The sequence below is a fragment of the Heptranchias perlo genome, chromosome 21 (assembly GCF_035084215.1).
Source record: "Heptranchias perlo isolate sHepPer1 chromosome 21, sHepPer1.hap1, whole genome shotgun sequence".
In the NCBI taxonomy this organism is placed as follows: Eukaryota; Metazoa; Chordata; class Chondrichthyes; order Hexanchiformes; family Hexanchidae; genus Heptranchias; species Heptranchias perlo.
The window spans coordinates 35,120,662-35,135,259 of record NC_090345.1 but is presented as its reverse complement, the minus strand read 5'-3'; the positions used below and the strand labels follow the sequence as shown (position 1 = coordinate 35,135,259).

At 37.5% G+C, this 14,598-nt stretch overlaps 1 protein-coding gene across 6 annotated transcripts in view; it reads right to left on the bottom strand.

Moving 5' to 3' along the window:
* Nucleotides 1-14,598, bottom strand: part of LOC137340123 (exocyst complex component 6-like) — a 186,240-nt gene that overhangs the window by 66,512 nt on the left and 105,130 nt on the right. For 3 of the 6 annotated variants that reach the window (XM_068002450.1, XM_068002451.1, XM_068002452.1), the window contains exons 16-19: nt 14,259-14,370; nt 10,215-10,349; nt 9,203-9,382; nt 8,409-8,438 (exon numbers count right to left, since the gene is read on the bottom strand). In XM_068002450.1, the coding sequence (XP_067858551.1) occupies nt 8,409-8,438; nt 9,203-9,382; nt 10,215-10,349; nt 14,259-14,370 (457 nt within the window). The remainder of the gene's footprint in view (nt 1-8,408; nt 8,439-9,202; nt 9,383-10,214; nt 10,350-14,258; nt 14,371-14,598) is intronic. The other 3 variants (XM_068002453.1, XM_068002454.1, XM_068002455.1) reach the window with 1 other exon arrangement.

The following is a 14,598-nucleotide window of genomic DNA, read 5'->3' as shown; positions in this document are numbered from 1 at the left end:
TATATCACTACATCATAAATTGGAGGGTCAATATTGTCACAGCAACACCAGTAATCAGGTATGAAATGTGTGTGCTCAACTGCAGTATACTGTTTGAATAAAAGACAAATTTTACTTCTGCTACAATTTTCAGTGTTTTATTTCAAGAAAAATACAATGTTTTGTTACACTTCAAAATAGCATTTTTCTCGGTCTATTTTTTGACACTATTTTTTCCAAGCATCTTCACCCCTGCCCTCCTCTGCTGAAAGCATCAACTCCTCACTGGGTACCATTGAACAGTTGGCTTCAACTACCTCAGCCAAATATTCATGTGAGCCTTGACAGAATGTGTCAGCAGGCAGTATGACAACAGAACAGCATCACAGCTAAGCCCAAACCTGTCCTCACAAGATATGCACATGTTGCTTCCAACAAAGATTGAGCTCATAGTGGAGACAAGAGCCCACTTTCCCTCCTTAACCCAGGCAAGAAATACAACTTGATATGCAGCACAAGACTTGCTTTTGAAGTCGATAGCACTTTGTGACCGAAAGCTAGAGTTTCACAGTAGTTTTGACATTTGAGCTGCTTCATATAAGCCTCATGTGACAGGAAACATATGTTTTATTGTGGTAATAAACCACATTCCACTGGTTTTAAAACAGGTAAGGGCACTGGAAGTTAAACAAAGAGCAGCCCCACATTCCAACATGAAACACACTGGAATATTCATTACAAAATAAAAGATAGTTAATCAATGTGATCTCTTACTATGCTTTAGCCATTTAGACTGCTTATTTTTTAGTTCCAGTATTTTATTCCAACCAAAACGTTGTATGCGTAGCATTACTTTTATATTTATAAACATATACCATTTTATATCAAAAAGCCCATGTGCACATTACAAGCAAATGGTTACTCTATGCAAAACCACTTTACATAAACAAAAGTGCTCTCTGAAGTATTCCTTATGCTATTTACTCATGACAGGAAAAGTCCATCACACCATAAACTCTCAACCCATTTCTTAATTGACCCATTCCCGTGTCCCCACCTTTCCTTCCTCTGCATCTCATGGCAAAGGCAAAAAAAAGACCTGTAGCCAATTCAGAAAACTGGTGTCAAAAATTCCTCTTCCACCCCTCAACAGTGATATGGCAAGCAAGTCCCAGGAGGCCCCAGCTTGTTGGTTATTATCCAAAATTTTATTTTTAGTCTGCTGTGATCTTGTTATATGCAAGTCAGCATTAGAAGCGAAGATTTCATGAGACAGTGAAGTACATGTGCAAGAATGCAGTACTTGTGTCATAAGGTATCTTATTTGCAATCATGGTCTATATTATATACTACCATTTGCCCATTCTACTTAGAAGCCTACCTAATTAGATTTTGCTGATACCTAATTAGCTGTGGTTTTGGTTTAGCTAAATAAAATGTCTGGTACAGAAGAAGCACTGATACGCTGCAGGACGGATAATATTTATCAAGTTCTGAGCTTGCATGTGTTGTTCAATGTCAAAGGTTAACGCAGCAATGTCAATCTTCAGTGTTTGTTCTATTGACTAGCTGGGAAAATGGCCTTTAAAAAGTATATATAGGTGAAAAAGTAGTCAGAATTAAAATGGACAAAGAATAGGAGAGGCAGACCGTTTTCATTTTTTAAATTTTATATTAAATTGCTTTTGGCATTGAATAGTTTCAGATTATTAGTTCAGTATTAAAGCTATTATTGATGCTTGAGTAGCTTTACTACTGTAATTAGTTGGGGGTGTATCAGTCTTAGGCTGAAAACAAAAAGCTGGCAGGCTCAGATAAACTGGAGTTTTCCCGAAACTGCGAGCAGGCTAAACTTTAAACTAAATCCGCAACCTAAATTATTAATATGGGCTACTAAAACACATGAAATAAGAAAAGGCAAGTATTTATAGGTTCAACTTCATGAATATGCAGTCAATTTTACGACTGGATTTATGGTGCTTCTTTATACTCAAAAGACAGAGCCACACATGATATAATGGGTTAAAAAGAAAGCAATAATAATTTGAAGGTAAAGAATTAGAATTTTGAACTTTCCAATAATGGTTGTTTACTAAGACAGCAATTTGCCACATTAAGGTATCCATTTGCCTTAAGAAATTAGGTTGGAAATTGAGAAATATTAAAAATAAATCATTACGGTTTCTCATTTTACTCACTAAACAAATGACCAAGTCAAAGACGGAATGAACGTCAGGAAGTCTTTCTGCATGCACCAACAGCTTTCTGCTGAATCACAACTGAATTGAGAAACAGTTAAACTAAAAACAATTAACTCTCAATATTTTTGATGAGTTGGCAGACAGGCCCAGATGCTTAATTCACAGATTTCTTTAAGAACAGTTGCCACAAAGATGCTTTCTACTTTAAGACTCACAAAGGGTTTGATGTATGCATCTTTGCATGGCACACCACCAGTGTTGGCTATTTCATCTGCACTAGCTGTCTAAAAAGCAGCTTTCATCATTCTGTTTAGTGCCAGTCAACATGATTTATGAGCTGCATTCACCAAAGTCAGGGCATACCGAATGAGAAATATGACTACAGTCTGCTAATTTGCTTTGCATTGAGCCACTTAAGAATCAAAGACCTGCTGTCAGGATGAGACCGGCAACACAATTAACCAGCCAGTGACAGATTCATCCATCCTCCCTGCCAAACTGTGCCAATCAAAAGCAGCATGAGGTGACATTTGGTAGAATCAGTAACAAAGCCCATTCTCTGGCCAATCTCTGTGGGCTTTTGAGTGACAGTCTTTGGAGCCAAATGTGGTTAAGAGTTGCCCTCTACGCTCTCATGTCTTGCTACCAACTGTGCATAGAGGATTCCTTGTTACTCAAATCAACAAAGAAGTTGCAGTATGCCCATCCCTCAAGAAGAACACCAGCTTACAAAAAAACAAATAAATCTTCAATATCATCAGTCTGTAACTGATAAAGATGTAGATGTCAATATGTTTCAACTTAACATTTTCACCCACATCTTGGTTCAAATACTACTGCTGAATACAAATGGCAGCTATTCATTTTATTTTATGCATCAACCAGCTGCAATTAATGCAAGAGGTATTATAAATTGCAATTCTAGCTATAGAAAAACAATTCTTAATAGCACAATTATATATGCCAATCTATCTCACAAAGGAAATTTTTAAAAAAAATCTACAGACTACTGTTTTTAGTAGCTGGACTTCTATTTTATAATTTCGCATTCAAACAGGACTTTAAGCATTCAATCCGTATAATTGCTTTTCAGTTATATTCAGTCACTTGTACTTTGCAGCTACTTTCAGCTAAAGTGACATTCTATCTGTACAAACCACAAAATTGGTTTCGTAACCAGCTACCCAAATGAGCATTCACAATTTGTGGCTAGTTTGGGGATTTTTACCATCGTAATCTGCACATTAGGATGGTGAAAATAACAAAAAGAAAAGGGATTCCAGTCCTATAGTGATGAGGCCTGCTTCAATCTGTGGGCGTTGTTTGTATTAGCCCAATTTGCATAAGAAGTGGGGTCGGGGGGGGGGGGGGGGGGGGGGAGAGAGAGAGAGAGAAAGACAGACAATTTCTATCCAATTCACAGCTGACTGGAATGCCAGCATATTTCTGACATTATGCTTGCACACCTCCCCAATCGCCCATCTTAGCAATGAAGCTGATCAAACTCTTTTGCTTTAAATAGAATAATTTAATAATTCATTTAGTGTTTAAAATATAAGCCCTAATTTTCTCCTCTGGTGCACAAATAAGGCTACAAGGCTGAGCTACTGGCACACACAAGGCTCATTTGGATTCAATGTATACTTAAATCAGGTCCCTTGCCAGAATACTGTACTGTGGGCAAGAGACAGCCCACAGTATACTGCTCACCTGGTTTACATAGAGTATCAAAGATCCTGAGGTCTGTCCTCCTGAAGTAGGGCTTTTAATGGTGTGTTCATCAGGAAATCTTTTTTGGTTTGCTTTTTCTTTTTTGCTGAGAACTCTGCTATTTTTGCTTTTTCTTGTTGCTTTTCTTCATTATTCTCTTTTGCTGTGGGAATTCAGACACTGAAGTACTGAGCATGGCCATTCCCTGTCAGGTTCCAAACATGCTGGATGCTTCAGATGAGGAAGAGGGGTTCACCAAATGCTGCTGCAATGACAGCTGGGGTGTTCTGTCTGCACTCACCACTACCCCGGACCCATGTTTATTGACCTCTCCACGTGTACCTGAACATGTCGGAGAAGACCTGCCTTAACTAGCTCTGCTTCACAAGACAAACTGTCATACCTCTGCCTCATCTCTTGTAGCATGACCTGCAGACAAATTCTGGAACTAGTAAGGCTCTTCCTGTAGAAGTGAAGGTCATCACAGCATGAAACTTCCATTCTACTGGATCCTTCCAAGCCACCCCAGGAACATGCGCAACATCAGGCAGTCTGCAGGGCACATCTGTAGAAAGCAAGTGACAGACGCTGTGTTTGCAAGGGGAAAAATCTTCATTACGTTCCTTGTGGAAAGGAGGCATCAGTTGGATAGGATGCAGAGCTTTCACCTTGAATGTAAGGTGTCTCCATTGGCACCCATTTGCTCATTAGGGTTCCTCATATCAGTCTGGCCTACATGCAAAGGTTTGCACTCAATTAATTTTGACTACATCACTATTTTTAAAAATGTGTTCAGTTTTACATCAGCACTAAACAGTACATTATCTGCAATTGGCCACTCTTCCATCTGAATAAATTTCATGTCGCCTAAATGTTTTGGATAAATGATATTTTAAACCAACATTTTACAAATCATACTCTTTAGTCAAAAGTGGAAAAAAAAGACATTGCAATGACATCTCTTCAGTGACGAGACATGAACAGTCTGAAAATTTTTCTGTAACGATCAGAGGGTATATTTTACAAATTTATGCTGCTGGCAGGCAAAGCTCCATTGCCGGAGAGTTTCTCAAAGTATATCCTCTGACCTCCACTAAAGTTAGTTCAAAGTGGGTGCATTAGGAATAATGCCTTTATCTAAATATTTCAAATTATAAACACTGCATTAGTTCATATTTATCTAGATTTAAATCCTTATTACATCTTGATTTTTAATGTTCTAACATATGAAATTCTATCTTGCAGTTATTTATACAGTGAAGTCTCTTTATATAGAAACTAAAGGGATTGCCAGAAACTTAGTCATAATAAAAAATCTCAATATTACAAACAGTATTATCGTTTTCATGGCACCTTAGGTAAGAAGGACTTTTGTCCATGGCATCTCATGAGTTTCTTACAGCCAGTACTGCAGGCATCAATTTTGGCCCAACTAACTCATTCTTCCATATAAACTTATAGTCTTCCCATCACAGCATCTTAAAATGATTCCTATCCTAACCATCTAAGCAGCATTGTGGGTGCATCAGCTGATTTGAATTTCCCAGGCTCTTGGAAATTTTGAGCTAGCTGTTTTTAATGTGGCCTCAGTGTTTTAACCATAGTACATTCTCCTCGAAACTGCCACAGGCCCACACACCCCAATGCCACCTTTGCCCACAGAAGGCAACTGCGTAATAAAAAAAATGGAGGGCAAAAAGTTTTGCTTTAAAAAGATAATTTTCATACATTTTTTACTCTGGGAACTGGGACCACACCAAAGTCCAATATATCAAGACATCTAAGTAAATTGTAATATTTATTATATCTTGACCTCCTGTGTTTCCATTCACTATCCTGAATTCAATATTAAAATTTAATGCATCATTACATAATAACATGCCTACAGGGGGATTGAAGGAGGGGCTGCAGCACAGGGAGGAGGCCATTAGGTCAGCTTTAGTGTGTATAAACTTAAAACTGTCAGCTGCACCCCTGCTGGTGTGTTGTCCCCAAGTCAGTCTGAGTCACTGCACTTTGGTCCACAGGAAAACGACAACAGTCAACAACAAACAGGAGGCATTTCTGCCACCTTGAGACACGGAAGCCTCTTTTACTGGAATTATTAACTGCGCATAAAGTATGATTCAAGAATCCAAAATCACATCATATGGCATAATAGTGAAAGACAGCAAATACTAACGTAGGCCATTCTGAAGATATGTTATTCAAGCCGAAATATAGCTTTTTGTTGGTGAGGGGTTATCCCTATTCTTCAAGGAGTAGTATAATAGCAGTAAAATGTTATGCACATTTAAAAAGTGATGAACCACATTTTGGTAGTCAGTGTCCTATATTTTAGAGGTCTGTGTTCATGCATGCCAAAATAGAAAACTAACTGAAGATGACTCAAGAGCTTCAATAAAGCTGATCGAGTGCTTCAAGAAAGCTGATAACTTAAAAACATCCCTGAACATATAATTACACAATGTTCAGTGGGGCTTATGCAGCAGGTGCACCCAACATTCCATCATAGTACAGCAGAAGATTGTGGCAAAGATTGCAGGGATTTCCCCCTCATTTCTTGGCTAATATGGATAAACATTGGTATTCCATTGCTAAATTGTATTAAAATGGTTTATATGGGTCTCCTTTTATTCCGCCTTTCATACTGAAACTCTTATCACCCCCAGCATTCAGTTCATACAGGCACTCTTCTCCTTCCTTCCCTTTCCCTAGTTTACTGACACTCCTCGTCTCCCTCCTCCCCCAGATCACACAAACACTCTTCTTCTTCTCTCTCCCCTCCACCAGTTTACACTGAATTCTTCCTCCTCCCTATTCTAGTTCATGGAGGCACTTCCCTCCCCCTCAAAACAGTTCTAGTAGTACTCTTCCCCCTTTACACCAGTTCACACTAGCACGCTTGTCTAATTCACCCCTCATCACTGGTCTTAGCTCTTAACTGCTGTTGCCACACTGGCGGATTAATTGTTGGCTCACACTGTGTGCAGGAATTCCTGATTTCACTATCACTAGAGGAGGCATTCCCACCCCTCCCCTCCGGCTCGGTTGTCAATAAAATTATTTCTTATAATTTAATGGAGGCAAATACGGTACTTTTGTTCAACATCACTTCGAAAACAGGGGGGGGGGGTGGGGGTGGGGGGGTGGCGAGTGGAATTAGTGCTGCGAGCGGAGCAGATGGAAGCATTACAACTGAGCCACAATGGCTCTTGGGGCAACCTTAGTGAAGCATGGGAAGTTTGAAAACTCCACTGATTTTGATCTGCAAAAGTGGACAATCGGGCACTGGGTCTAAAATACTGAATGTCTGCGTAAAATGCAGACAGTTGCTACATGGATGTCTCACGTTGCAGTCAAGCGGATTAGAAATAACAGGTTGGGGGAAGGGAAAGGTTGGAAAGCAGATTTGTCAAGTACACAATTGCAACAATTTTTTTAAATTCAGAACTGTTCTTGCGCAGTGCACAGAAGTAAGAAAAATATGTACACTGAATGGTTTCTTTTATGAATATTTCAAGAAACTATCTGCTTCATCATACTACCATTGCTTCTTTGAATGTATTAAACAAATTGTTAGTCTTAAAAATCAATACTTGCTTTTTAGGCTAATTGTTTTATATCATGAACATTCCAAGAAAATGTAGCTAATGTTATGTCCACCAGATCAATAGTTAGTAATATTTAGCTTGCACTTTCCTGTGTCTCTGGTTAATGATGAAAAAAAAATTCAATTATTAGTCTTCAGTAATCTCTGTGGCTTAAAGCACAAAGTCTTAAATTATGACTACAAATTTTGTGTCAATGTCACCAGTATTTTGTAACCAGAAATTACAATATCACTTGGTGGTTGCAACAGAACTCTTGTCTTTGTAAGGAAAATGTATTTTTCCTATTCCAAAGGAAGATGGGATGCCACTGATAGGTTGGTGCATACTACCTCTGTGGTATCCCAATAATATACAATTTACTCAACATAGGAAAAAACACAAAAATCCTTGATATACCTACAAAGAAGGGATATTAAGTTTCATCTTAAATTCATATTTTGTCCTCTAAAGCATATACGGCTGCGCAACAGAGTGCACTAAGCAGCAAAAGACTACACTAAAATTACGTTTAATAAAAACATGGAAATTTATGTACTGCAAGTTTGTTCTTCCAAGCAATTAATGCTGCTTTATGTTATTTTTAAGCAATAACCACTTTTAGATGAGTTTTCTATCTTTGAGTAGAAGGGCTAATTCTGTTATATACAACCAATGACCACTATAACAGACAGAGATGCATTTTGAAGGCTATCCTATCACACAACATTATTGTTAACCAATTCCTGCCTATTCTAGCCCATCAGTTATTTATTTGTTCTATGCAGACTAAGAAAAAGCCAGTAGAGGGGGAAGGACAGTTTTAGTTGCTGACTTTTAAATTTATATTGACGGCTACTCGACTTAAGCAATAAGTCTGTAGCCAGTTCATTGCCTTCAGATGTGCATGCTTTCTTCAGCTACTCACCGACATTGCTGCATGGTGATTGACGTTATTCTGAGAAGGAACCCAGCAAGGGAATCAAAACAAAAAATCAAATGTAAACAGGTGTGGAAAGAAATGTGAACACCAATAATAAAAAGGAAAGTATTTTGTAAAACCAAAGCATACCATTACTAATTAGTTCAGCTGCTAGATGGACATCTTCACAATACAAAAGCCATATAGCGTCCATATCAATCTCTTCCATTAATGGTCATAATTTTCTGTATTAATCAAATTCCAATCATATTTAGGTTTATGGGTGTGTGTTATGTGGCAAATTAAAAAAAAAGCAAAATTCAACACATCATTTCTATCAGTTCTGCTGCACAGTAAAAATTAAATTCTTATTTTAAACATTATTTTGTCTGATTTTGAAAAGTTAAATGTCAAAGCCAGACCAGAAGTGTAACTTTGAATAGATATTGCCACTGTTTTCTCCTTCCACTTACAGATCTTAGAAAATTGGATTATTGTCACCTACATAACTAATTGAAATTCTCTTCCGACAGCGAAGCCAGTTTGCTTTTTAGCTCATACATCAAGAACCACTCATGGAAGTCAGTTGGAAAGAAAGTAAGTGATATTTTAATTCTTGTTCAAGCTAAGTGAATAAAAACTAGACTCTGCACTCTTAAAAAAAAATTATAGGCATGAATAACAGGAAAATCTAAGTGGTTTAAGGCTCTATGGAACAATCTTAACCCAAGAATGAAAAAAGTTACAAATTATACTTAGAGCATTATTTTAAGATTTTAATTTTCATATTTAATACTCACAGGCAAATGTGTAAAAACTTGAAAAGTGCTTCTGAGAAAATTTATAAGATCCATTAAATAACCACTGGCTCGACCATTGGGTTCTGTCATAGTCCATTCATAATCAGCTAGCTGTATGAATTCATCAATCTTATGGTTCAGCTTTGTGTATATTTCTCCTTCTGCTGCATGTCTAGCATCCTGCATAAAACAATCATTTAAATTAAGTGAGGTACACATATCTCAAATATAGCAAAAACGGTCTCAGTCCAAACCAGCTATCACCACACTTATCACTTTTGTAAAAATATCTTCATTGTGCATGCAGCCAAAACCAATAATCCTGATAATGTATCAATCAAATTTTAAAAAATAATTTATGTTGTGAGGATGTATTACAATTATTTCCAGTTTCCTTTAACATCAAACTAACACACAATGAAAACCATAAAGAAACTGCAACATGAATCAATCAACACATTCAAAGTGGATCACATTGATATTATTAAATACCTAGAGAAAGGGTAAAACAAGTTTTGATACATGTACAACAAATACTGAGCTGCTGGGTACTATACAGACAGTTCTTTAAGTGATTTGGTACACAGTTGTTCACAGAAAGAAATCTAAGTGGAAGCATAAGAAAATAGTTTAATTCAATGTGTACCTGCATCTTCTAGGAGCAAAGTGCATATAAAATTATTTTACATTTGGTTATAAAGTAAACTTTTACTACAGAACATGTCAATTATTTACTTCCAGCACAGATCAAATGGCCGAGTCACCAAGAGGATGGTGGAAAGCCCAGTGAGCCACAAAATATGTTTTCCAATTGGACATTTAATTTTTTTTCAAGTTTCAAATTACTAAGAGTATTTTGATGTTTGCTTTCAGTTCACTTCCTGCTAGATCACAAGTACATACACAAAGTCAAAATTATTACAGCTATTAAAATAACTTTTACACATGATTATAGTAATTAAGAGGCAAATTTCCGAATGTTGATTGCTTAACATATCCGTACTGCACATACCTTGAATGTGGACAGCCCATAAAGTCGTGTGGTGTGCACAGTCTCTGGGGAAACATTGGTGATGTTTGTTATAAAGTCCTCAAGGTATTTACAGGCCTGTTCCAGGTGTGTTATGTTTATGATGATTTGCACAAGCTGCAAAACGTAAAAATGCATCCGCTGAGACTTTGCTTGCATCTTTCAGCTGTTACCATTTTCTAGTACTACCATAATTCAATGCAATTCATTCTAGGCAACTTCTATAAAATAATAAACATGTACCTCACAACTCCAAAACCATTAATGCTGTTTCAGTAACTTTTATATGCATAACAGCTACTACACAGAGCCATTTCGTAGTATGCATACAGGATACTGTAGAATCCATGCAGCATAATTCTTTTATAACTGTTTAGCAAGTATACATCATTTACCCAATAGTCTAAGGAAATATATTACAATTTGTTTTGCGAGAGATTAGATTCAAATACAACTGCAGAAAAAAAAACGTATTAGTTTACAAACAAACAATCATAGCTAAACAATTTTTTGAGATTCTTCAGAAAGATTTTTAGTACCATGCTATGCTGTACAGACGGATCTGCATGTGTTATGACAAATATCATTTCACTTTCAATACACACAGTAAGTTTGGCATAAGCACTTCAACCTCTTACCAGACCCGATTATACTGCGTCCTGCAACTACTCACTTTTAACCTGGTCCTGGTCTCAGCCATGTTAACCATAAGCTGAGCTGTTCATACAGTACGACAGTATTCAGTACAGTGGCTCACAACTGAATCACCATTACAATTAACCTGCATATCTGCAATAGCTTCGTACCATCATGATTTTGACAATTAAAAACAATTATACACAAAGAAACTATTAATACCCATTTAAGTCAGAGTCATCAAGGAAGTACTCGTGAGAATGGTAAGACAACGCAAGGTGAAGTTGTTGAATGGACTCCAAGAGCAGAATAACGATAAGAACAAGAAAAGATGAGGGCTGAGAGATGGTGTGTATGTACGGGGGTGGGAATTGCACACCGCTGAAAATGGTTTGTGTGTTTGGGGGAAATGAAGTTCAAATGTTGAAATAACTTTTTTTTACTACAAGTCGTGTGGCATAAGGCAGAATTTTCTTCCATTTTTGACAACTTCATATTTGTTCTTTACTGTCTACTCAACATGCAAAAACGTTCAAAATCATTTGAACCCAAGACACTAATCATGGCTGCAGTATTAGTTGTACAGATTTTCAATTTATCTAAGAGGTTTTGTAGCAGTGGAATCTGATCACAGTGATCAATTTGGTCAGATGCTCAAGTGAATCACTAATATTGAATGAGCAATAAATCAAAAAATGTCAATCCTTCAATGCCCAGCTCCCGGCCTTACAGAGCACGGAGAGAATTCGGTTGGGATAGGATAAGTGAAAAGTGGGAGAAGGGGTAACAATAAGCTTTAAAATGTAAGATTAAAACGACACTCTGAATCTGCTGCTCATCTGTTTAGAGTGCTGGTTTGCAGTGCTGTTGAACAGCTAAGCAGCGCTGACTGGCAATTTAAATAGCTGATTAATAAACTATGTAAAAGCCCCAATGTGCAGCTGATGAAACTTCTAAAATACAGAAGGTAAGTGACATCCAGTGTGCCAGCTGAATTCAAAATCTGTTTTGCAAACCACTATTTAAGCAGAGCAGTGCTCAGCTGTTTAAAAGGATCAGTGAGTACTGCCAAGTTGTTTAACAGCACTTAAACAGCTGAGCAGCAGTCAGCACTAGTTCTGGGTGGAGACTTATCAGCTCTGAACTAGTACATCATCTTGAAGTAAGTGAGCAGAAATTGCAAGAGAGCAACAGCTCTTTATTGATTTCTCAGGATGTGGGCAACACTGGCAAGGTGCCATTTTATTGCCCACTTCTAGTTGTCCTAAGGTGGTGGTTGTGGGCCTTCTCCTTAGCACCACAACTGCAGTGGTTTAAGTGCTAAGTAGGGAATTCCAGAATATTGACCAAGCGATGATGAAGGACCAGCATTATATGTCCAAGTCAGGATGGTGTGTGACTTGGAAGGAAACTTGGAGATGATGGTATTCCCATGACATTGCTGCTCTGGTCTTTCTTGTAGGTTGAGGTCGCAGGAGGGAGGTGTTGTTAAAGTAACTGTGGTGATTTGCTGCAGTGCATCCTGTAGATCGTACATACTGCACCAGTTGTGGAGAGGGTTTATATCGCATCAAGGGGCAGGGGCTAAATTATGAATAGCTGAGCCACTAATTACATACACAAGAGGTATAAAACTTTTACTGATGCCCACACAATCAAAGGAGCAATGCTAAATTAATTGATCAGTATAATCAACTTTTACTGATGAGTACAAATAGTAGAAAACACAGGTTTCATGCAATTTGGTTTTGGAATTCATGATTTGAACATTATATTCACATGATGATGACAAGCTGTGACCACTAAAAGTGGATTCCACTGTAATGTTAATGAGACATTGGATATATTTTACTCTGTTTGCTAATATTAGTGAAAGTCAGTACATGTATAAAGCAGGCTTCTTTTTCCACTAGTATTAGAGAGAATATTTGTAATGTTTAATCCAATGCAAGTGAGCTATATAATCACTTCAGTTTTTTTTAAGTTTTAAAAAAAAAGATTTCTCCCCACTCTCAGGTTTTCCATTTGCCACCTGAAGGGGTTGACCATTTGCTGGAGTATAGTTCCTTTGTAGTACAATGACCACTTGGCTGAGGAACGTGTCAGCCCCAGTGAGTACTGGTCGTTTTATTTCAGTCATAAGTGGCATCACAGCTGAGCACAATCATGTCCTTGCCCGAGGTCCACACAGGCACAACTTTGAGTAGGGATCACTGGATATAATCAGGAATGGAAATTCTGGACAATTTTCCTTTTTCTAATCTAGGGAGTCTGAGGCCAGTTATAGAGGCCCTACCACCACCTTAGCAAACACCAGCTAACACAGCACAAGTAAGGAATTGAACCATGAACTTTTCTGGTCTGCAGGACTCCCTGCATAAATTCACTAAACCATCACTGTCCAACAACCCTTCTTGGAAGTGTGCGTATATGATGGAAGGTGAAAAGAGGATTTGGATTGTTGAATAGTCCATGAACATATTGTTGAGGGAGAGAGTCTCTGAGGAGGTCCTCATGGACAAGATGAGCTCGGAGAGGGCAGAAGGGAAGATAGGAAAGAAAGCCAACATACAAATCATGTTTCCTGTTCAAAAACTAGTTTGTGAGGTGCTTTTTTACAAAAGTGTTTGACATTATAAAGATACAGGTGGACAGATTGAGTCCACTGTAATGTTATAATAGTAATTTTTAATGTAAAACAGAATTATTACAACTTGTTAAACTTAGCTGGTGAAACTTCAACTGACTTGATTTTGCCACTATGATCTTTGATATTATAGGACCCTTCAGTTAATGGCAACAGCCTTGTAACTATTTGCTCAGACGTTACTTTAATTCCCAAAGATTTTAAGGCAAAATAGTTGGTTTAAGAGAAAGATGTTAGGCTAAGGATACAATTTATAGCCAGTGCTACAACTGGTCCATTGTAGGATTAGCAGTAGTATGTGTCTTGAACAATAGTAATTATCAAAGGTTTAATTTGCAAACTCTATAAGCCTTTAGGATAGCACGATTGTTTGACTGGATTTGGTATGACCTCTTACTATTGAAATGTGATACTTAATCCTGGACTAAGGAACTGAATGAACACGTTGTACACTCAGGATCTAACCTACCATTTGAGCATGACTAATCACTTCACTTGGTCACTTACTAGACGCTGCTGCCAATTATGGTCAGTACCCACTTTGTAAGTTATTTTTTTTCTTTAGTGGACAGGTGATCTAATAACAATGTTCGTGCATAAATAACAACTGAATTGAGCTGCTACCCATCATGCAGCATCAGATTTCAACTATTCAGTTTAATACCAATAGTCTCATAGTAATTTATAACCAGCTGGTTGGCATTATTTACAAACATAAAATCTACTAGGTGTTAAAGACATACTTCAGTCAAACCTATGTGTTGTTTCTTGATCAGGCTTTGTAAACATCCACTCAGAGTTCGAGTCAACAATAGGTTGGTAGATTTTCTGAGCATATCATCTATTTCTGTTGAACTGAAAACCAGAATTAATAGCCATATAAATAGGATGCACTCAGTAAAACTGCCTAATCAAGAGTCTTTCACAACCTGTCACATTGCAAACACCATGTTAAAACATGTTGACACAAAACCATATCAAATGTGCTTTTCAGGCATTTTTAATGGTACTTAAGATGACATTTCAAAAAGCTGAACATGAATTGATAATCTCTACAATCAAATCAGTAGAGATGCATTAGCT